General features: G+C 33.9%; 1 protein-coding gene across 1 annotated transcript; it reads left to right on the plus strand.

Annotated features, from left to right (window-relative positions):
- The first annotated feature begins 1,660 nt into the window (after nt 1-1,660).
- Nucleotides 1,661-24,979, plus strand: LOC128229197 (protein inturned-like). The gene is made up of 17 exons (XM_052940938.1): nt 1,661-1,843; nt 3,099-3,811; nt 4,421-4,509; nt 6,640-6,927; nt 7,675-7,787; nt 8,895-9,062; nt 9,807-9,984; nt 10,417-10,470; nt 11,454-11,516; nt 12,407-12,625; nt 12,945-13,102; nt 13,765-13,871; nt 14,619-14,740; nt 17,443-17,537; nt 18,123-18,321; nt 18,929-19,050; nt 19,359-24,979. The coding sequence occupies exons 1-17, from the start codon at nt 1,710-1,712 to the stop codon at nt 19,459-19,461; spliced, it is 2,925 nt and encodes a 974-aa protein (XP_052796898.1). The 5' UTR covers nt 1,661-1,709; the 3' UTR covers nt 19,462-24,979.
- The last annotated feature ends 1,300 nt before the right edge of the window (nt 24,980-26,279 follow it).

The following is a 26,279-nucleotide window of genomic DNA, read 5'->3' on the forward strand; positions in this document are numbered from 1 at the left end:
GAGAGAATGCAGACTATGATAGACGTATATATTCTTTAAGTACCAGCTTTAAATTACCTTTTAAGCCAATAAAAAAGGGGGTCAAGTTATTCCTAAGAAAAATCTCTCCACTTGAAAAACAAACTCTAAAAATTGCACAATCCGCAATGACATTTCTTCCAAAATGACCTTTCAACTATGGGGCAGCAGTTTATGCTTAAATCTCTATTCCAAATGATAAATCAAGCAACAATTAATAGATACTCAAGGTATAAAAAATTCAGGAATAATGATATTTTTTATTTACAGTGTATTGAGCATGTGAAAACATGTACCTATCAGTCATAAAAACATTATGTTTTATTGAGAATTTTCCATTCAACGGAAACGTACATATGACGCAATACTGACGTCATACCTATACGTCCGCAGTACTAGTACTCTAAGGAGTACTGGAAATGTATGATAAATGCTAATGGTTACTTTCTTACTGTATGGGTACATTAGTTGCCCTGCTTAACGGCTCAGTACTTCTCAGGATTAAATAATACACTTAGGGTTAGATGATTAGAGTGCGTATATAACTATGATAACATCTCAGAAAATGTTTGATAAAACCCAGAGGTTCACACGATGCTTTATTAAACAGAAATGGATTGGGAATACCAAGGGAATCACTAACTCGACCACTGACTCACTATATACTAATGAGGTAGATAAGTGAGGGAAGCCTAGCGCTTTGCAAACGGTACATGACCATTTGCCGAACTCTTTTTGAGGTTTCAGACTGGAGAAATAGCTTGAGAAATTCTGAACATTTTCAAAAAGAAATTTCACATGAAGAAAATTAAGCTCCTGTTTATAAAATAAATGTGATGCAAGCATTTGTGCATGAAAAATTATCAATGATGTTTAGTGAAACATCGCAGATTTAATGTGTCAATACTATTTGTCTTAATAACGGTATAAGTATGGTGATTTTTTAAAGAAAAATATTTAAAAGGTGTATTTTAATCCGTTGTTTTTTTTCTAATGAAATATACCAATTACACACAAATGACATCCATTTATTTTGCCGTGAACCAGTTTTGTCCAAAAATAGAGTTTCGGTCTTTTTTCATTTTTTTCTTATGGTAAATTGTTCTATGATAAATCGCCATATGAGGGAGTAGGATTTTGCTCAATATCAAAGGTTGATTCCCCCCCCCCCTGCAACAAATTATTTAATTTTGCTTTTTTTTTTTTATATGAATTTTTTTTTTAGTGTTAGTTTAAAATCATAAATTTATCCCGACGATGTGTTCTCTCTGGCATAAAATGACTCTAATATCTGGATGATGTTGATGATTTTCTGACCGTATGTGATATCACTACTATGTCTGCTATTTTCTATATGTGTATAGTATATGCATTTTCCTTACTATACTGATGCAAACCGAGCGTTCTTGAATACTTCAGCAAGGAGGTTTATTGAGAAAGAGCCCGAATATTATTAAGAGAAACCCTACATTTGGATACAATGTGCACATTCTGATTAAGTGGCCTAAATTGCATATTTATTCAATATCACTACCATATGGTCTGCTTGCTTCTATATCTGTTAGTGTATGAATTTTCCCTATTGATACCGAGCGCTCTTCAGCAAAGAGGTTTATTGACAAAGTGCCCGGATATTGTTAAGAGATACACTAGATTTGGATACAAGTTCACATGCTGATTAAGTGGCCTAAATGGCATATTTCCCTCGATTTGCACCATTTTACGAACCGCACAATGAACATCAATTTTATGGAGAAGATGATGGTCAAATTCGGTTGAGAAACAATGAAAGTGGCCAGGATAATGTAAACACAAACGTGCACAGGTAATTTGTCCACCGTAACTTGTGAAATGACACATCAAATGTCACAAATATCCTCTATTCAAGTATTGTAATGGTCAACAAGAATGTGTCTAATGTGACTAGAATTGAAGAACTTAATGTTTAAAGAACTTAATGTTCAGGTTGTTATTTCTGAAAAAAAGTAAAATGTCTTTAAAGAATTAAAGCTGTCATTCTCATCTTAAAAAAAATCAAAATTGTATTTGATGCAAATAGGTTTGTATCATCTTTTCAAGATCCCAGGTTAGTTTCTTTGATCTGGGTCATATTGTGCATAAATCAGTGTAACAGTCTGCTGTAGGCCGGATATGTGTTCATAGTGTAACAGTTCGCTGTAGGCGGCGGATGTGCATTCATAATGATATTCCGTTATAAACGGAAGTATGTTCGTAGTACGTATGTTAACTTGGTAAAATGCAAATTAGCAAAGCCCAGGATCTGTTTGAATAGAGAAGTTAGTGTATATAAAGACAAGCAGACCCCTCCAGGGTCGCGCATGCTTTTCTCTGAAAGGATCTGTTGGTGTTTCTTGACGTCACAAATTACGTCAGTCTTTTACAGCACAATTACGGACAATTACGGACATGTAGAGTTACCGCATTAGTATGGTCTTATCAATGAATATTGCGCGTTAAGGAAACTTTTTTAATATTTGGAATGTTCCCCTTAATGCCACAAGAACCGATTCATACCAATGAAAAATATGTTCTTCAACTCTTAAGAGTCCCCAAACCAAAGACGTCAAAGACTCTGAAGCATCTGTTTAAATGGACTACTAAGGTCTTAAAAACATTTTGGGAATGAGGTTCTGCAGGCCATTTTGATTGGGAAAAATGCGTCATTTTTATGAACTTTCGGAAGTTCCGATTTGCCTGGAAATGAACAAGAATGCTTTAAAAAAACTGCAAAGATAAAGAAATATGATAAAGTTTGTGTTCTTTCAAAACACGAACATTTCCACACTTAACATAAAATTGGGATTTTTTATTTTCACATTTGGGATAAACATGTTTTAGCATTGAGAAAGGGGCCACATTTGGTCAGAAAAAGTGCTGGGGGCAGTATGGTGTTTCAAACTCTGCCCTATCATCTTTGCAACTGGACTGTTATGTTTGAGCTGAAAAGCGCTTTGCTGTTCACAGAGTTTGCTTCGTTCTTTCTTTTAATGTGTAAACTCTTAGAATCAGCATTTCCATTGATTTAAGTTGACATGTATGGAGCCCATGTTTACTTACAGATACTCAGATGGATGGGCTAACGTTGTACAAAGCAGTGGAAACCTTTTCTACTCAGAGAACTCAGAGAGGCCTCATTCCTATAGTCGACAAGATGAGAGTGCCTACCACTCTCGACAGGCAAGCTACCAGTCTTCCGGGAGTCATCAGTCTAGCAGTAGCGACTCCCCTCGACAACAACTTCATCGGCGAAACAGTAGGGAGTCAAATGCCAGTCAAAAGTCATATAGTGGTAGTCAGAATTCAACTGCACAAGATAAGTCTTCTGGTCATGTGACTAGTGACAATTACAGTGATCATCACTTTCAAAGAGACATTACTTTGAGACAATCTGATCAAAGTTATACAGGTTTTTCTAAGAATCTCAATAATAATGTTGACCAACGTCCTACCAGGTCAAGTCAAAGAAATAACCATCACCACAGACAGACTAGTGTTCATTCAGTTAACGGAAGTAATAGTCCAATATATAGCCAGTCCGGAAAGCGAAAGTCAGTGTTAATGGTGGCCAACTTGAGACATATTAGTGATGTGAGAAAAGCACAGGGCGTGGAACTGTGTGAGAGACTCTTTGGTATCAAACTGTGCCACCACAAACAGAAGCCTCCGCGACCAAATGGTGCAAGTGTTGACCCAGCTTTGAGAGACAGGAAGATCATTGTCCAGGGTGTTGTCCAAGACTCGGAGGCTGATATTTGTGGGCAAATTAACAGAGGTGTGTATGACAAAAGAATTTGTCCAGTTAACGAAAAAGAAGAGTCTCACAGAGTTAATTTAATAACACCAGTCCTAAAAACTAAAAATAATTGACTAAATTAATGATTATGTAAACACCAGTTTAAATATTTATTTTTTTAAGAAATATAATAATTAAAAATTTTACACTTAAGTTATTTTTTTAAAGACTGAACAAGTATATTTTTCACAATTGTTTTCATGTTTTTCCAATATATAAGACACAGGTGAAGGAAAACAATAGCATTGTATTTCTTGAAAAACAAACAGCATCTTTTTCAAAACCAGCTCTAATACAGGATAGTTGCATGCATGAAAAAGTCTAAAATATTTATATTTCCTAATATGTCTGTCATTTTGGCATGAGTTTGTATTTGACAGTTGATATCACTATTTTGAAAGAAGAGGCAGTAGAAAAATAATGAAATTGAATGCATTTGAAAGGATATATATATGCCTTCATTTAAGGAAGGCCAATAGGAGTGTAAATATTAATGCGTTATTGCTTAAATTTTAAGATGCTGTTTGTGAGCCTGGTTGTACATGTATTATGTTCTGTCAGTGTGTTCATCAATCATATTTATAACAGGGGACATGTTGGTTGGCCTGAATGATTGTGATCTTACCTGGCTGAACATTGATGAAATGCTAAGACAGGCTGCTCAATCCTTGCAAAAGGTAATGTGTAACATTTTGACATGATATCGAAACACCCTGATAAATGGATTATAATGGTTCATCCAATTGAGGGATTACTAGTTACAAGCATACGGATAAAACAAATTTCATGGACTTTTTTCAATATGATAATACTTTTGTGTTAAACCAATGGGTCATTATCGAGAATGGTCATATTTGGATTTAAGCGTCATACCAATTGATGTTATACAATGTACTTGTTATGTTACTATACCACCCTTTGAAGAAGCGGGGTATATTACTTTGAACAAGTGTTTTAGAATTATTTATAGACAAGCAGTAGGCCTTTGTAATGAATAAGATTGCTTTAATAATAATAAAATTTAGTTTTAAAAGCATTCTTTTGTATTGTACAATCTTGTCATAATGATTTGTTGAAAGGCGGCTGCAGTGTATTTCTGTTTGATCATTTTGTGAACTGTTTCCTGCTATTTGATCTTGCTTGTAATAGGAGAGCAAATATTTTTACAACATGTGTTTGGAAATATTTGCTTTCCATAAATAAGTTTATTGTCATGTCAATTCAACAAAATGTCATTTAATGGAGAAATTGTGTTTACAATTGATGAATGGAAAACTGTTCAGTTCATATTGTGTGACAAAACTAATTTCTTCATTTTCAGTTTTATATGATCATGGATTGTCCAAATAAATATGATTGATTTTGATTTCATAAAAAGGGACAATTTATGTGAACTTGATATGTACATGTATTCTCTTCATCTTTTATAATTAAAGCTGCACTCACAGATTAACTGTTTTTACAACTTTTTAAACAGGTTTTCAACAAAAACTGGGTTATTAGAATGAGGTTGTCGTTTTTGTCAAACATTGGTTCCTGTTCAATAACTTTAGTTAGCATTAATAGATATTGATGAAACTTGGTGTGTAGGTAGCTAATGGGAATAGCTAGCTTGGGATTGCTTTTGAGGGGGGTGGGGCTAAGGTCAAGGTCACTGTTACTTAAAATAGAAAAATGGTTTCTGCCCAATAACTTGAGTTAGCATTGATAGATATTGACCAAACTTGGTGTGTAAGTTTCTTATGTGAAGAGCTAGCTTGGGATTGCTTTTGAAAGGCGAGGGGCTAAGGTCAAGGTCACTGTTACTTAAAATAGAAAAATGGTCAAGGTCACTGTTACTTAAAATAGAAAAATGGTTTCTGCCCAATAACTTTAGTTAGCATTTACAGATATTGATGAAACTTGGTGTGTAGGTAGCTTATGTGAAGAGCTAGCTTGGGATTGCTTTTGAGGGGGGTGGGGCTATGGTCAAGGTCACCTGTTACTAAAAATAGAAAAATGGTTTCTGCCCAATAACTTTAGTTAGGATTGATAGATATTGATGAAAGTTGGTGTGTAGGTAGCTTATGTGAAGAGCTAGCTTGGGATTGCTATTGAGGGGGGAGGGGCTAAGGTCAAGGTCACTGTTACTTAAAATAGAAAAATGGTTTCTGCCCAATAACTTTAGTTAGCATTGACTGAACAAATTAATTGGCTATAATTTCTGATTGCCCATAACAAAAACCTGGTTTCGTCGCATTGCGGCGCTTCTAGTTTATTTTTTGTCTTGGAATGAGCAATTTTTTGTGTTAATACATGTATGTGCATATCAGTGATAAAAGACTGCTGACAAAAGATCAGATCGTAGAATTCCATATTTCCATTTAAATATTAATGTTTTATGTCTAAAAGCGTTACTTACGGTTTAAGAAAAATGCATAAAAGCATCAATGCATTAATTTTTTAACTTAAATATAAAGATCTTCTATCCAATTTTTGTCAGCAGTCTTTCTTATATGACTGGTTTGCATGCATTTACAAGACAAAAAATTAAAAATGTTATCAATACATTCAATCTGTGAGAGTGCAGCTTTAAATGCTGAAATGACTAACTTTAAAACTATATTAGAAAATATAGTTCGAGTTAAATAACTATATTATTAATGTTAATTCTAGTATAAAATATCAACTACTTTAACACAAGAAAAAGTTACTTGTAGTTGATGTGTTCCCATTAGGTGACATATTTCAATAGATTATATTTGTATTTGTTTCTATTCTGTCTGTGTTGTACAAGCCATTCATGATGAATATTTGTTATCTTCCAGGTGAAGTTGACATTCCAGATGCCAGTGGTTGTTGGTCCGAAGGCTGCCACGCCCCCTTTAACTCCCACCAGGCACACCCCACCACCTCTGCCACCCCACATACCCCTCCATCCCCGCCTCACACCCCCTCCACGGCCCCCACCACCTCCAATACCCAGTTGTGGGGTGCGGCCTGATCTCATCACCATGACAACTGGAGAATCTCCGTCCACAATTAGGGAGATTGTTGGTCGGTACTTGGTGGCTGTCATGTATCTCACGTTTGCAGGCCAGTCCGAAAACTCAAAGGTATTAAGGCGTATCAAAAAATGTTTGTTTCTGGTTTCACAACCTACTCTAAATTTTGACAATGACCCTTATTTTTTTAATTCCATCTGACATATTTTTTTAACTGTCAATATTATATTCAGTCCAAATGGACAATGATATTCAGACGAAACTTATTTCGCCTTACCATCTGTTTTTGATGCAATCAGAAAAAAACTTTTTTCTTTGCCTGCCTAAAACATTTTTGACCACAATAAGAAAACTCCCTTTGTGTGAAACACAAAGATTGAAACTTTTTGTAAGGTTCCATTTGTAGAATGTATCTGCTTGTTGATTAAATACTTTGGTCTAGTTGTGAAGCTAAGTTTTAACAGTAGTGAAAAGTAATGTGTATTTGCAATATTTTTTTTTTAATTGATTTTTTTAACCTGAATTTTCATTGAAAATTATCGGATTATAGTTGGCGAAAATTGGCCAACTTTTTTACTCCTTTTACAATTAAACAGTTTAAACCCAAATTCCAAGAAACACTGTCAGAATACTTCACAGCATGATTATGATATTTAGGACCAATATGTATATGGATATTCTCTGGACTAAAATGAGTGTGAATATGGGTCAGGAGCATTTTGACAGAGTTATGGAACGGACGAGCAATGTTGTTTAATCAGAAGTGTTATTTGGTCTTCCTTTAAATATTATACAATCTTAAGCATTCTAGTGGAAAATAAATAAAGATACAAATTTTCAACATAATTATATTTCCAGGATGATGTGATCTACCAGTTTCCGGTCACTGACAACAAGTTGATCGATGTCCGAGGAATTTTCCTCACTCTTGGAAACATGCTTCCTGACATCACCAGTAATACTCCTAAATTGTGAGTTATAATTGTTTGTTGGTTTTGTTTTTAAATAATTTATATTTACATATAATTTTTTACATGTAAAATATTCAATTTATGATATAACTTTGTTTTTAAAAGAGCAGACTATAAGTATCTTCTATGGCCGAGAGTGTAAGATAGGTTCATTCCGACCCAAGCGTAGGGTGTTTTGCGGAAACGAGGTTTACCGAGTTTCCGCAAAACACCCTGCGCGAGGGTCGGGATGAACCTATCTTACACGAGCGGCTATGGTAGATGCTTTTTCTCCCACCTCAGTTAAACAAAATTAAGTAAAAATGTATTTTTTTGCTGGAACTCTTTTGTGCTTAGTGAAAATAATTGCGTACTGATATGCGATAATTCGTGGTTGTCATGGATATTCGCACAGTGATTCAGAGTATGTAAATGGTCTGATCGGTCTTTAAATAGTTCTAAGAAGAAACATTATATCTTGAAAGGTGCGTGAAAACCTTTTTCTGGTGACATTTGAAGCGAGAAATAATTAACTAGCATTCTAAATATTGCCACATGACAAGGTTTCCATGATGCGCTACAGACGACAGTTTTAACAAGGGAGGTAATTACAATATGGTGACCATTAAAAGAAGTTCCATACGGGCATTTTATCTTCGCCCGTAGGCAAGATAAGAATTTCTAGCATGGTTAAATTAATGGATCTACTTATCTGAGGTGGGAGAAAACGATTACGTAATTAGTTTGTCTATCAAGCAAAAAACAACAGATGCTTACTTATAATGTAAGTTATAACCATTTTATTTGCCTGTGTTCTTTTCAAAGAAAAAAGTTGAGGTATTTTCATAGCCTTCGTTTTGTCAGAAGCTTACAAAACTTTTCATGATATTCAAATGAAACTGTACTCATGTTGCCAGAGATAATATACACTTAAAGACTAGCCCTGACACCGGCTTCAAAATATGTTCAGTTATGTTCCTTTTTAACTGAAAAATCAAGCAGATGAGCATTCGTGTTTTCTCTATGGCACACTTGTTGTTTTAAACTATACATGTATAACATTATTTTTCTACGAATACATTTTTTACATGTTGTAGTTCTCTTATCATCATCTGTCCTCCTTTACAGGACAACTCTGACATACAGGGGCCATAACTCCCATGTTGTGTACTGGAAAGAGGATCAAGATGTGTTGTTACTAGCTTTACCAGAACAACAGGTGCCGCCCTTCTACCTTCTCCATATCTTCTCCGACCTTCTTCATGTCATCAATGTACTGTATGGATCTGTACAAAGGTAGAGTTATGTTGATTGTGCTACACTTTAGCTTGACTATTCAATGAATGGGGTGGGCTTTTTATCTTGCCCCAGTGCCAAACTTGACACATGATAGTTGAGTAAAAGGATCGAACCTGACACGATGTGTTATTTACTTATTCAGTCTTTCAAAGACATTCAGTTGAATTTATACTACGCATTGTTGTTCAGAGCCATCATCCAAATAACATTAGACAACTTAGTAGGGTCTTCAATATAAATTTAGGCCCCTATTTGACAAAAAAAGTTTTGTTTAAGTTTTTAGGCACATTTGGATATATAACCATATATCAAAAAAACGTTCATTGAAGTGAACAATAAGCTTTATAAATACTGGGGTAGGTTGTAAATAACAAAAGTACTTTTAGTATTTAAGAAATACAAAAAATGTTTTGTTAATACACTGTTGTGCTTGCAGAAGTTGAAACTCATGAATGGTTTAAAATATTTGTAATATACATGTACATGCATCCCGCCAGTTTTGATACAAATACAATTAGTAAGCAGGGAACACCAATTTATTTGATTTTCAGCAGAAGAGAAACACAAAATACATGTATATTAAATTTCGATGTAATATCAAAATTTATTTCATTCATGAGTTGTATTGCTTTTTTTTTATCACTGAGTGAAATAAATTTCTATCTCACACCAAATTTCAACAAATATTCCCTATATCTAATTCTTACCATTTTGAATCTGCAAACCAATCTTTCACTGTAGGGTATTCCGGGACCATGAGCTACACAGCTGCCTTGATGAACTGGTGTTGTTGACCCTACATCGCACCCTACAGTCAGGAGTGAACCCTGGGGCTATACCACACCCCAGCCCCCTGGAGCCCAGACTGCTTGACACCCTTACAGGTGTTCGGGGTCTTCAGCTGACCCCTGATGATAAGGTGTGTAGAATACAGTAATTGATCTGGAAGTTTGAAACTGTGTATTTTTATCAGTAGTTGCTTGTACAACTATTATAACTGTTCAGGGTTCCCTCTGGGTATTTGAAAGTTATCACTTCTTTACACTGGAGATCCAGGGGACAGAGTCCCTTTGAAGCTCCTGGGTTTAAAGGATTTTAAGAGCCCAAGATTGAATTTGAACATAATTATGTATCCAACTATATATATATATATGATAAGAGCAGGAACCCTGGTTGTTTGAACAGTTCTTTAATCACGATTTTTTTATAATGTGTATCACAGGATAACGTTTATGTAAACTTAAATACCAAGTAACTTTCCCAAGCAGTTTGAGAATGAAAGATTTCCCTTATAAAAACTGGTATTGTCTTTTATGTCTTTTATTAAATGTACATTTCCCCTACTTTTCAGATATCATGTGATGAGATTTTAAATGAATTTGAAGCTCAGGACTTTTCAGACTGTGTAAGTATAATAATATAATTATTCTTTTTTGTTTCAAAGTTAGTGTCAAATTAGAATTCAGAAAAAAACACTTGTAAGTTTAAGTATTTTTTCACTTTTCTGGGCTGTCTCAGATTCTGTCAGTCACTGGTTGACACCATTTTTGGAATGGGACTTTCTGATTGAGAAAAATGCATCATTTTGACTTTAATTGGGAATTCCAATTTTACCTACACTAACAAGAAAGATTTAGAAAATAGTCAGCAATGATAAAAACATGTGATAAAGTTTGTTTCTTCAAAAATACATCAACTCTTCTATATATAAAAAGAGTACTTTTCAACAAATAAAATGATAATAAATTGGAAAAAAGTACATGTTTAAGCATTGTGAAAAAAATACCTGCACAGATACAATGCACCTGTTTGCAAATAAAATTAGCATTTCAATGTTTTGAAGCATTGAAAGGTCATTGCTTTAACTCTGCCCCAACATTCAGTGAATTTTACCTACATTGCAAGATAGCCTGTTGATGGACTTGACACATCAAAGAAACCTACTGCCACTATCAGCGCTTTGGTGTATACTTTCACCTATCACTTGGTTCTAACTTCTCACTCACAAAGCATCCATACATTTACAGATCTTATTTTTTCAAATAAACCGACCAATTTTAGCTTTTAGATACACTTTTAAAGATGAGAGTGTAAATAACTTTCTAATCATTCAAAAAATTAATGTTACATAGAGATTCAAACCTTGATAAACCCTCCTTGACGCTGGAAAAAATCACATTACTGAGATTCTTCGATAAACTGGTTCTATCAATATTACATTAGCTTGTGTCGCAATAAATGCAGAATTCACTTTTACTAACCCTGTAAGTCGGGCATGTTTTACTGCATTCGGTGTTTAGGATGTTCCAGGAAGTAGTATGTTCCTGCACTAAAGAACACAACAAATTTGTAAACGCTTGAAAATAACCCCTGATCCTCTCTTTACAGGATGTTATTGACCGTGATGAAAGAAGAAAGTATGGTATTGTGGGCTCTTGCCTATTTTACAGGGTAAGAAATGTTATTTACAAAGCTATCCTTAAATAAGCATTTGGTTCAGTAGACAGACTCACAAAAAATGCACAGAGTAAATTTTTAATGGTCTTTGACAGGGCTTCTAAAAACCGGCAATTTGCCAGTCTGGACCGATTTTGACCAAGCCAGACCGATTTCAGTTTCAAAAAGTGTAAAAAAGAATGGGTCCAAAATTTTCTCAATTTTTTATAATTCCCGTCCAAAACGACTAAGTCAGTAAAAATTGTAATACACAAACATCCATGGGTCATTCACACATTCAAAATTACCCCCAATAGGTCATAAAAGTGTCTTTGTTACCATCAAACCGATGCGACCAGCTGCTTTTTCCGCTTCGCTAAACACGAGAGATTTTTTTTGGGGGGGGGGGTGTAGCCGGGTCCAGACCGATTGAGGTTCCAAAATTTTAGAAGCCCTGGTCTTTGATTTATGCTTGAAATTATTAACTTGTCCGGTTTTGGACGAAAAACAGTTGAGATATTGTCGTAGTCTTGGTGATGTTGTCATCAGTGCCGTTGACGGCATGCAAAAAAAACCTCTAGCCATAACTGAAAAAACAATCAAGGTAGGTATTCAAATGGAACTTAATACATATGTTGCCAGAAACAAAACACAATTGTTTAGCAAGTCCTAAAATATGTCTCTTATTTGACTGAAAAATGAAAGAGTCAAGTGTTGGTGTTCGCTTTGGCGCTCTTATTGTTTTACATGGATGCTTTTTTGCTGTGTTAAATTATTACTAAAATATGTCCAAACCCCAAATTTAGTTTATTCCAGAAAAATAAATAGAGCTGTAGAATACAATTGTTAAAGAATATTTCAATATTTATTGCATGCTCATTTTTTGTGCTTGTATATTCCCCCAGGATTACCTATTGTGTTCACACCTGTGCCCGGGCGACCTACGGGATGTCGCACTCTACCTCCGATACCATGGGCTCCTAAAGTTGGCGGCTGGCTCGCCCGATGGGGAAGTGTGTATGTGGAGCGAGATCTACCCCACTCGCCTCTGTCATCAACCTCACCCTGATAATCCCGGATACAGGGAACCACAGGCTCGCTGGTACCTTCTAGTGGTGAACATGGTAAGTCTGATGTGAAATGAGTTGTATTTATGACAGGATGGTATGTAATGGAACAAGGTCTACCAAACCCTCCTCTGTCACTAGTCCAACCCTAATGAATTGGCTTCTGCATACTGCAGTCTCGCTGGTACCTTATTATGGTCAATATGTGAAGTCTGATGTGAAATGAATCTTCATGATGTATGACATGGATGTGTATTTGTGAAAAACAGATTTTCAGACCCGCCTTTGCCACCAGTCCTGCTCGGTTAATCCAGTTAACCAGTTTCTATCAAAGCATTCCTGGGACTTAACTATTTAACTTTTTCTCCTATTACAGCGCCAGTTCCAGCTATGTACGGTCCTAGAGGCTGGCAGCTACTCCAAGCCAGTCACAGTTAAACCACAGGTGGACCAGTTCTTACTGGAGCAGTCGAAGGAAACACTCTCCCAATTGGACCTTGATGATACTGACATCGAAGTTCAGTGTAATGACAGGTTAGGCATACATGAACATGTTGCTTTTATAAACTTAATGTGGGTATTTCATGCAACTTTTGTGTTAATCTTAAGTTTTGCAATCTGTCACACTTTCCTTGTCTGTTTCTACTTTTTGACAAGCTGAGGTATTGTCAGTGCTAGTGTCATCACCATTGTAGCATCACATGTAAACTTGCACCTTTAAGAGCATTGTATTATGTCAGAGTCATAGTGCAAACATTTTAAAATTGGCAATAACTCAAAAAACTGGTACAGATATTCAATCACAACTACCATAATTCTGGCTTTAAAAATTGGCCCTTGATTTGAATCGCCCCCTTTTCAACTTAAAACTTAAAAACAACATCAGAAGGGGTCTGCAGTGCTCTTGTTTCAGTTACTATAGTAACAAGGCCTATATATTTGGCTTCAATAATTGTCCAGTTAGGCCTCTTGACCAGCCAGGAATAACTGACAAGTATTTATAGTAGCATGTGGTGCTCATTGTACAGTGATGGTACAATGTTTAAGGCAACTTCTCTGTTACCTTGGTGTTTGTATTCTTTTTAGGCATAAAGAATGATTTTATACTTTCATATTAATGCAAATTTTTGAATTTATTAATATTTAGAAAAAAGAACATTATTCACAGTTGTATGAAGATCTATCTGACTTGACAGGTTGTTTTCCGACACAAGCGGCCCAACCCTGAAATCCATAGACAGTGAAAAGCCTTCACAGACAGATGTGGTGTCCCCTCTCAAGTCCACACCTTCTCCTAGGAAAGGTAGGTTTCTCTTTGTTTAGAAATCTATTTTAAATAGATGTTTTTCTCTTAACCTAAAGTCTTCAGGCAGTGAGAAGTCCACTGTGGCCTTACAGACAGATGTGGAGTCCTTTCTCAAGTCCACCTTTCACCAAGGGAAGGTAGGCTGTCATAACAACAGATGTTCATTATCAAATGATGTGTTGAACTTAAAATGCAATGTGAAGTCAATAAAGCAATGGGATATTTAGGTGTATATGGCGAACAAGTCAAGCGCTCCAAGAACAAATCCTATGCAATTGTACATTACAAGAGAATCCCTCGTACTTCTGAATGGCTAGAATTTAGCTGTCTTTTGGTAACCTTTATTAACCAGGTTATTAGACTTGTGTATGTTGTTGGGCTGGCAGATGGGCAAGCAGGGTTTTGTGTCAACAATTTGTATCCGGTTTTTAATACTTGTAATATGTACATAGGACAAACATGTACTTACATTTTCCAGTGACTGAAGATAACTGCATCTCCCTGCATACTTCTAATGGTCTTTCGATTATGTGCATAATTGGGAGCAGTTTCTCATTTACAGATTATGTTTTTGCAATGAATTGTCCACTATACGAAGATAACCTTTTATCCCTGCCACCTCCATATGGTCTTGCATTGACAGGTCAGCATGGGAGCTAACTCTTGGTTTTATAGTGTTGCCGGACAATTTCACATTTCGCATTCCAAGCTAATATTATAGGACTTAATGTATACATTTTCCAGTGACAGAAGATGACCGCCTTTCTCTCCCTACTCCCAATGGTCATCCATTGATTCGCAGACAAGGGAGTAAACTGTCGTATGGATCCAACGATTCCAGTGGCAGTACAAACAGTCTTAACAAGGTACAGCAGTTTAAATAAAGTTGTTATCATGAAACTTGGTACAAATGTTAACAATGACTCTAAGCAAGTCCCTTACCTTAGGCTTAAGATTTTTTTAACTTGTGCTCCTCAACCAAATTTTTGAGGATCTTAGATGAGGGTTTGAACCCGCTTGCAATGGTCTTTGGCCAACTGTGGTTTGTATTGCCATCTAGAAAAGTACATATGTAAATGTTTGACAGCTTCTGGGTAAAGAGTATTTTAAAAAAAGAAAAAGTTTTTATAATTGCTTATTTTACTTTTATTATTGCTTTATTATTATTAGGGATGCAAACGAATGGCAAAATTGATATTCAAATTTTCGGTAATTCTTTCGAACAAATATTCGATTATCAAAATACATCTTTTAAAAGTTGTAGTCAACTATTATAGAATTCACTAAAACAATAGCCGGTGCATTTAAGCTCTGTTCTGTCGTAACCAATACCTGCAGTGGACCCTGAATTTCAGCAAGTGAGCCTCTGAAATTCCTCATATCAGACAGACAAAAAGTAATACATTACATTTGTATAAACAAAGAAAAAAACACAATCATTTAGCTTATTTTCCTCTGTCTTCATATTTGTAAACAACGTGAACTTAGATGGATCTCTGGTCAATTGGCGTAATGCGCCAATGGAGGGTCTTTCCGTAGGACGAGCAGCCTCGTTCTGGGACTGACCTCTACTTAAAACGCTATGGAAAAACCAAACCAACTTAATTGGAAGAGGCATTTAAATTTAGCGAAAATAATCGGATTTGTTGTGTCACTTGTCTTACAGCCAGTTATTTTAAAATTACGGGGACTTTTATAGCACCCTACGATATGTCCCTAAATGGCATATGACGCATGTTTAGTGTATTGTCATCACATTCACACCTCTGGCATTATGGGAAAATCGTTGTAAAAACAAGACAAACAAATTTTAAACACAACAACAGAGTTGTAGGCATAATATATATTCTTATATATATTCAACAACAAAACATCGAATATTCGAATACCGATTTTGACATTCGAATACCAAACGTTTGATCGAATATTCAAATATTCGAATAATCGTTTGCATCCCTAATTATTATACTTTTATAATTGCTTATTATACTTTTATAACTGCTTATTATACTTCTATAACTGCTTAGTATACTTTTATAATTGCTTATTATACTTTTATAACTGCTTATTATACTTTTATAATTGCTTATTATACTTTTATAATTGCTTATTATACTTTTATAACTGCTTATTATACTTTTATAATTGCTTAGTATACTTTTATAATTGCTTGTTATACTTCTATAATTGCTTAGTATACTTTTATAACTGCTTATTATACTTTTATAATTGCTTATTATACTTTTATAATTGCTTAGTATACTTTTATAACTGCTTATTATACTTTTATAATTGCTTATTATACTTTTATAACTGCTTATTATACTTTTATAACTGCTTATTATACTTTTATAATTGCTTATTATACTTTTATAACTGCTTATTATACTTTTATAATTGCTTATTATACTTTTATAACTGCTTATTATACTTTTATAATTGCTTAGTATACTTTTATAATTGCTTGTTATACTTCTATAATTGCTTAGTATACTTTTATAATTGCTTATTATACTTTTATAATTGCTTATTATACTTTTATAATTGCTTAGTATACTTTTATAACTGCTTATTATACTTTTATAATTGCTTATTATACTTTTATAACTGCTTATTATACTTTTATAATTGCTTATTATACTTTTATAATTGCTTAGTATACTTTTATAATTGCTTGTTATACTTTTATAATTGCTTAGTATACTTTTATAATTGCTTGTTATACTTCTATAATTGCTTAGTATACTTTTATAATTGCTTATTATACTTTTATAATTGCTTATTATACTTTTATAACTGCTTAGTATACTTTTATAATTGCTTATTATACTTTTATAATTGCTTATTATACTTTTATAATTGCTTAGTATACTTTTATAATTGCTTATTATACTTTTATAATTGCTTAGTATACTTTTATAATTGCTTATTATACTTTTATAATTGCTTAGTATACTTCTATAATTGCTTAGTATACTTTTATAATTGCTTATTATACTTTTATAATTGCTTATTATACTTTTATAATTGCTTATTATACTTCTATAACTGCTTAGTATACTTTTATAATTGCTTATTATACTTTTATAACTGCTTATTATACTTTTATAATTGCTTATTATACTTTTATAACTGCTTATTATACTTCTATAATTGCTTATTATACTTTTATAACTGCTTGTTATACTTCTATAATTGCTTAGTATACTTCTATAATTGCTTATTATACTTTTATAACTGCTTATTATACTTTTATAACTGCTTAGTATACTTTTATAATTGCTTAGTATACTTTTATAATTGCTTATTATACTTTTATAATTGCTTAGTATACTTTTATAATTGCTTATTATACTTTTATAATTGCTTATTATACTTTTATAATTGCTTATTATACTTCTATAACTGCTTATTATACTTCTATAATTGCTTAGTATACTTTTATAATTGCTTGTTATACTTCTATAATTGCTTAGTATACTTTTATAATTTCTTATAATACTTTTACTTTAACTGAAGATTTACAGGTTTTGTATGAAAACGGCCATCTTCTTTTTGTGTATTTCAGATAAGGTCACCGATGAAGAAAGGTTCTGTTTTAGATGTGGACCCCATCAATAGAAGCTTTAGCCGGGATAGCTCCAAGACTCACTGTGATATTAAGTAGGTTTGAAACAAGACTTTTCTTAGAAACTTCCTGTTAACCAGAGTGTACTGTTTGTATAGTGAACAGATACATGTTCACTGTTGGGTAATCACAGAGACAACATGAAGAGAAGACAAGTCACTTTCAAGATACGTTTTGTTTATGATTTTTTTATCAGTTTGTCTGTTTTACAAGGAAGAAAACTTCAGATATTTTGATAGTGCTGATGTCATCATTGGCAGGTTCAAAAATAACCTTTTAACATGAAGACTGGTCAAGATATTTGCAAGAAAATGTTGCCTTTACAAATTAACTTCAAGCTAGCACAACCAGTTCTGAACTTTCTGAAGTTTGATGCTTTTGAAACTGCTCACCTGTGCCCAGCCTCTGCCGACTTACAAATCTCATAAATATGTATAGTAATGTTTGCAAATTTCACCTTTTCATACCTACTCCAGGTCAACATTCCCAGTGTCTTAACTATGTGAACTTTGATACATTTGAAAGCGTATACCGATGCCTGTGCTTGACCTACGCTGACTTATAAAGTTGCCTCACTCTCATACAGATACAATAATGTTTGAATTATGATACCTTTTCAGACTTACTCGAGGCCTTCACAACCAGTTGCTCCACTATGTAAACTTTGACGCATTTGAGGGCGTGTACCTGTGCCCAACCCCTAGTGACCTTGCAACCCTACATAGCCCCACCCACCAACATGTCCTCTACAACTTTTATGCCTGCTGTCTAAGGCTTCATCAGTCATTTGTAACACAAGTCTCCAAGACTTCAAGGAGGGTAAGGGTATTTAATTTGAAAAGAAGTTGTTTTTGAGAATTGGGACTTAATATGTAATTGTTTTTCCCTTGTCATAAAAATGTCATTGGTGAAGTCTGGATTGGAAATCTGCAGTATATTAAAGTGAATTAACTTCCATTTTAGGGCCCAGCAAAAATTTGTAGGTGCCCTATAGTATTCACTCTGTCTGTCTCTCTTTTCATCGACATTTTTATGATTTTGGTTATTTACTAATCAGCCTTTTAAGATATCAAGTTTATACTTGCTAAAGTTCCTCACAGTAACAACATGCTCTTTTGTGACAAGTTATGAAACTAATGCTTAAATATTGTCAGATTGAAAGCCCTTTGTATACTTAGAAATTATGTCATTTTTTGTGGTTTGATAAAAACCTAAAAACTGTTCAATGTATTAGTTCAATATTTTCATAAAAAAAAAAACGGAATAAAGTATTTCCAATATATGGAAGCTTCTCCATGCAAAATATTTACCTTTTCTGAAGGAAATATATCATTCATCTTGACTGGATAATATGGGATTTTCTGAGACTGGTAATCCTATAAACAATTTTCTATCATTCTACACCTTCTTTTCTCTGCTAAACTAGGTGGGTGTTCCAGGGGAAAATGGGATGAGAACCCTAGAGGAAGGGGTCATGTTCACCTGTCAACTACCACAGGGGCCAGACCCTAAAAAGCTTGCTCCTGTTATCATGTACTGGACTATAGGGTATGTATACTGGTACTTAGCAACTAACTAGAGTTGTAAATTCAATAGTAAATAAACACTGATCATACATGCTTATGTGTGAAGAGTTTTAATTTCTGTGTAGATATTTTGATTGTTTCTGTAACTGGTTTGTTCATAAGTTCAACTGTTTAAAATCTGTTTCACCAGCATGATAGAGGCTATTGACACTAAATTAATAGGGTGAAAAAACATCTTTGTAAAACTATGTTACATAGTTTAATATAAAAGTATGTAATTGTGGTATTACACTCAAACAAGTAACATCATGTGATAAATTTTGATTTTAGGAGACGTTTTCCGGACGGTCATGAGATGTTTGTTTGTCTGGAGGATGGTTCACCTCAGTCGCTTCTGGAACTGGCATTTACCTACAACTTTGGCCTTACCTGATATTTTAACCCTAGGGCATAAGTGTGTTACCAAACCAGTGTTATGACATAGAATGTGAAAAGTTCATGGAAAACCCATGAACAAATCTGGGCTTGATGCTTGTTTTCAACTATGATGAGCAAAGACTGTTTACCAGTAATAAGTTGAGGACTGTTTCGTGAAGTACTTCAGAACAGTTAAGTTTGGAAACTGACTTTGGAAAGTAAGGTAATCAAGTCCCTGCTGGCAGGGAATTAAAGTAATCCGAGAAAAACTCTCCCGTTAAACTTGCCCCCTTATTACAATATTAAGTCTGAGACAGGATCAACCTAAGCTCACTATTTTTGTTGCAGTATTAATTCTGTAATTTTCTTCTTTGAAAGGGATTTGAGAGTTTGAAAAGTAATTATTGGAAAGATAATGGTGATAAGCTGTATATTGAAATTTAAAATCAAGTTTAAGCAAGTAAGTTGGCTAAATTGAAATATGAAACTTATACCTGTTAGGCTCAAGATATTTTAAGATATCAGAGCCAGGGCATGTTTTCCGAATTTGTTTGTTCAGCAAAATATAAATGTTGTGCCATCAAAGAAGTATGAGCTAGATTACAGCTTCAGGATATCAGTACTTTTTGTTATTGATTTCCCCTTGAATGTTAATTTAATATGGAATTTTATAGATTTATTAACATTTTAAATATTATACTTTTGTAGCTGTATATTCTTATAGCTGCTACGGATTTTTGACCAGGAGGAAATTATGATGTGATGCATATACTTGTGCTTTACTTTCTATTCATATATTTATTAAGAGACGATAGAAGGGACCAGTTTAGAGAGCTTTTACATAAAAGTTACCAGTATTTTGTAAAATTAGTTTCTTGTTTATATGCTGATATTATTTTGTTATTTTTTCTTGCCATATTTAAGTGTTTTGTAAACCAACAATGTCTGTTTAGTTAGTAAAATTGTACTAATTTAATTATATAGTTTGCTTTAAATGGTGCTTCCCCTTGTTAGCATTGTCATCATGCATTTAGAGATTCATTTGAAAGGGTTTTAATACATCAAAGAACTTACATGTATTGAAAGATGTATGTTTCGTAAATGTTTTGAACTGTCTCTTAAAGCTGCACTCTCACAGATATACCGTTTTTACACCTTTTTTATTTTTTGTATTGGAAAGAGCAAATTTTTGCGTAAATATCTGCAAACCAATGATTAAAGATGGCTGACAAAACATCAGATCGCAAATTTTCATATATCTGTTCGAAAATTAATGTTTTATGGCTAAAACCATTACTAACGGTTTAAGAAAAGTGCATAAAACATCAATTTTTGAACTTAAATATAAAAATCTGTGACTTAATTTTTGTCAGCTGTCTTATATAACTGGTGTCCATGCATTTTTATCAAAAATTGGTTCGTTTCAAGACAAAAAATATATAAGTTTTCAAAACGTTCAATCTTTGAGAGTGCAGCTTTACAGTAGAATCAGGTATGTTTACGGGTGTCCCACACAGATATCCAGCTAACTACATTTTAACAAAGTTTGATTGAAATTCAATCATTGAATGGAACTTTATGAACAAACGCTGACTAATGAGTGACTTGTACTAAGTTTAACAGAGTTGTCCATTTAATTTTCTATTTACTGACTCGTATACCATCTTTTGGTTAAATAAATCATTTCATTTACATCTTCATATATCTGTACCTATAACCAAGAGCTTCTTCTGATGACGTCTTCACACATTGTTATATTTCAATATCCAGCCTTATAAAATGTCAAGAGTCCCCAAACTTAAAGATACTTTTACCAGATCTCTGGCTTTCTTGTAACAAATGTTTTAAGTCTGATGTAATAATGGCTGCATGCTAACTTTGATGTATCAATTATAACCGAATATAAAGTTAATGATGTCATTAACAAACAAAATATTTCTTACCGATTTGGATTCAGAAAATATTTGGAAATCCTTCAGAATTAAAATTCCATTGGTCTAAATGATCCTTATTGCCTTATACACAGACATGAAATGAAGAACAATCCCTTTGCATGTATTTGCTAAACATTCACTGACAACAGTTACATACAAAGTAACATATTATTTATCATACTTTAAATAGTATTTGATTGCTGTCAAGGGATAATTTTTCAAAATGAAATATTGTATTGTTTATATCAGAAACAAATCATACTGATTATGATACAGCTTTTTGTAGGCAACGGTTATCAGTGATACATATGTGCCATTCTTAAAATGTATAGAATTGAAATATAAAACATGAACCATTTAGCTGACTGTGCCCACCATTTAAGAGAATTTTCTCTTTTTGATTGTGTTTAAAGTGACATTTGTAGACACTTAATGACACAAATTTTGTGCCGTTATCAACAAATCCGGGTTGTTTATTGTTGTTGTTTTTTCAAAGAAAAAATCTTGATATTGTCGTAGCCATGGTGTCGGCATTTTCATTTTATGAAGTATTTTATTAACCTTGGCCGTAACTTAAAAGCTGTTAAAGATATTCATATGAAACTTTGTACACATGTTACTGGTGAAAATACACACATGTACTTAAAGTCCCATTACTCTTGCTTTAATAATAATAGTTGAGCGTAGGTATCCGCTTGGGGTGCTCTTGTTTTCTGTATAGCATTTTCCTGTGTTCATTTGTTTGTTATAATCCCATGTAACCAATGGTGCCAAATTTAACTAACAAATTATGTGTGTGATAGAATTGTTTTAGTTCTATGTATTCTTTTGTGCCGTGTTTGTTTGTCCCATGTACTCATGTGTTTCAGGTAGTATATACATTTGAATGCCTGTAATGTGCCTTTATAGATGCCCTTGTTATTTTTTATGATTTTATTTATGTTAGTGAGTTTCATGTTAGTTGTATAAGATGTTATAGTATACAGTTTAAATTATATTTCGGTAAGAATAATCCATGATATGCCCGTCATAAGACAGAACATATTATGGACTCACCTGCTGAAGGAGGTCGGGCGGCCATCACTAAGTTGTTAATGCTCTTACTCAAGAATTACTTGGGTTTGGCAAGGTTTGACAGCCAACCATGTTACCTCTGTCACGTCAGAGTTATGGCCTTTCAATTGCTTAAATAACTCAAACTTTAAAAAAAAACTTCAAAATTTTGACAGGTTTATCTTGGGATATTTTGCCACTCTTGTTCATATGATTACTCCACTTTTATCATAACTTGAAGAACATCATATGTTTGCAATTTTAATTTGTATTTAATATTCCGTCCAATATGATCATCTATCTGTTGTGGTATTGTAAGAATTGTAGTAAAATGATTACTATTATTGTAATCATAACCTTAACAATTCATTTAATATTACCAAATGATTATATTCTGATTTTTATTCAAAGACAAAATTTTCTCCTGTGAATCGATATAAGTTTACTTTTCTTCATTTGTTTATGCATGACAAGTTTTTTCCATAGCAGATTTGTTTCATTCCAGTATTAGTCTGTGATTTTTTTTAATATGTTTTAATGACATTATATTTAAAATGTTTTGTTGCTATTTCCATTGCGACAATTGACACTGGTTACATTTGGAATGCTATTCCATGCAGACAATTGCCACTAGTTACACTTGGAATGTTACATACCTATTTCCATTGACACTAGTTACATTTGGAATGTTACATACCTATTTCCATTGACACTAGTTACACTTGGAATGTTACATACCTATTTCCATTGACACTAGTTACACTTGGAATGTTACATACCTATTTCCATTGACACTAGTTACACTTGGAATGTTACATACCTATTTCCATTGACACTAGTTACACTTGGATTGTTACATACCTATTTCCATTGACACTAGTTACACTTGGAATGTTACATACCTATTTCCATTGACACTAGTTACATTTAGAATGTTACATACCTATTTCTATTGACACTAGTTACACTTGGAATATTGCATACCTATTTCTATTGACACTAGTTACACTTGGATTGTTACATACCTATTTCCATTGACACTAGTTACACTTGGAATGTTACATACCTATTTCCATTGACACTAGTTACACTTGGAATATTGCATACCTATTTCCATTGACACTAGTTACACTTGGAATGTTGCATACCTATTTCCATTGACACTAGTTACACTTGGAATGTTACATACCTATTTCTATTGACACTAGTTACACTTGGATTGTTACATACCTATTTCCATTGACACTAGTTACACTTGTAATGTTACATACCTATTTCCATTGACACTAGTTACATTTAGAATGTTATGTTCCTATTTCCATTGAGACGATTGCCATTTGGAATGTTATTCCTCTTACACAATTGACACTAGTTATATTTGGAATGCTATTCCATTGACACAATTGACACTAGTTATATTTGGAATGCTATTCCATTGACACAATTGACATTAGTTATATTAGGAATGCTATTCCATGCAGACAATTGACACTAGTTAATTACACTAGGGGGTATATAGGAGTGAGCTTGTCGGTCGGTCGGTCGGTCGGTCTGTCGGTTTTCATGGTTTCCGGACGATAACTCATGAAAGGCTAGACAGATTTGAACAATTTTTGGTACACAGGTGTAACATCAGAAGATACAGGTCAAGTTCGATATTGGGGCTGGTGGGGCCAAGGTCAAGGTCACTGTTACTAAAAATAGAAAAACGGTTTCCGGACGATAACTCATGAAAGGCTTGATAGATTTGAACAATTTTTGGTAAACAGGTGTAACATCAGAAGATACAGGTCAAGTTCGATATTGGGGCTGGTGGGGCCAAGGTCAAGGTCACTGTTACTAAACATTTGGAATGTTTTATATCTATTGCCATTAGCACAATGTAAATGCTTAACAGTGCAAAGTACTGCACTAGTTTTGTCATGATTAAAGTCGAGCTATTGCCATCACTTTGGTGTCTTTGTTGACCTCGAGCGAAAAATTTGAACCTAAAAATACCTGAAAAAACATTCACAAGAAACTTTGAGCATGTGATACCAGTGACAATACACATACTTAACACGGCAAGTAATTATAGCTTTGATAATAAGAATGATAATAAGAATAATAGTGAAAAAATACTTTTGCATAACTAAAAACAATGTCACAATATTTGTATGAAAGTTGGTACATATTGCCAGTAATGGCCCTTGAATGGGCGGGAAACCAACCAGAGTGTAGTTGAAAACCGCTTCTGGTGCTCAAGTTACTTCAGATATTGTATAGAAAATCCATTGATTACCATCTCTACATGGCTTGTGCATGTTAATTTCTTAAAGATCTGTTGAAATGCAATGATGTATGTTAATCTCATACAAATGCATACTTAATATCAACTTGAGAGTTTCTCCTACTTATTGATGAAAAGCCATACTTCATCTTTTCAGAAATATTTATGAAAACATATTTGTGAAACCACACACACACACACACATGTTAATTTTATTTACAAAATAATGGTTGTGAAATGTTTAAAAAAAAATCTACTTAAATGTGTATACTTGACACATAATTTATGTTGTATTCTATATGCATTTATTTATATTTACATAATCTGTAACTGTTATTTATTTGTAATAAAACAACAAACACAGCAATACTACATTTAAGTGTGCTATTTTGTGAAACATTTCTTGTAACTGCATTAATTAGAGTATGTTGACAATGAATGAATTGTCCAGTGAGGCTGTGAACTAGGTGTTAATGGAAGGTTGCAAAATGTAACTTGTATGTGTTGCCCACCAGCAGTGTGTACGTGTTGCCCACCATGTGTGGTGTATGTCATTCAGTTGTGTGTACGTGTTGCCCACCATGTGTGGTGTATGTCATTCAGCTGTGTGTACGTGTTGCCCACCATGTGTGGTGTATGTCATTCAGCTGTGTGTACGTGTTGCCCACCATGCAGGGTTCGAATTTAGACTCGCATACTCGCAAAATGCGAGCGACATTTGGAAATTGCGAGTGATTTTTATTCAAGCTCGCAAAATTCTGCGAGTGGCTTTTTCTAGACCACAAAATGTTAAAAGGAGAGTAGAATAAACATGAACTTAATTCCGCTGTGTAGTCGAGTGTAAACAGCCTATAAGTGGCATGTTTACACTACCGGTATAAAGAAGACAGTACGGAGTCACGCTCTAGTAGGTTTTCAAAAATAGAACAAATACGGAAAAGGCCAAGTTTTATCTCGAATCTTTCCGGGATGCTCCGAGGCGTGCGTAATACAAAGTAAATACGAATGACGTAATCACCTAGCTCAATCATTGGCTAAATTTAGCGCTTTTGCGCACTATATGTAAACCCCATCATCCTGTCAAAATGAATAGACATCGTTGATCGATATATTTCATGTTGCAAAGTATCCACGCTACATTTACTGTTGCTTTTTTATTTTAATTTTATTGTTTTTAATACTGTAGCTTGCTTGTCAAATGGGTATTAAATTACCCGATGGCGAGGGTAAATATACAAAGTGAACAATGTCAAATTATTGGACAGCTTTGTTATCAAAAAGCTGCCAGCATCAGACGGGTCTTTCCATACCCCCCAAATAGAATAAGCCATCAACAAGTTCTAGTAGTCGAGGCACTCAAGATTGATACTTTTTAATATTCATAATATGTCTTAGGTGTTAATTTCTACTTTAATTATACAATATTATAAGGGAATAAAGCAAATAATAAAATTGCAAGTTGATTTGTCATTTTGCGAGTTGCCTCAAAATGCACTCGCAAAATTTTCCGAGTGCTCCTCAAAGTTAAATTCGAACCCTGCCATGTGTGGTGTATGTCTTTCAGCTGTGTGTACGTGT

Source organism: Mya arenaria, chromosome 3 (assembly GCF_026914265.1).
Source record: "Mya arenaria isolate MELC-2E11 chromosome 3, ASM2691426v1".
Classification (NCBI taxonomy): Eukaryota; Metazoa; Mollusca; class Bivalvia; order Myida; family Myidae; genus Mya; species Mya arenaria.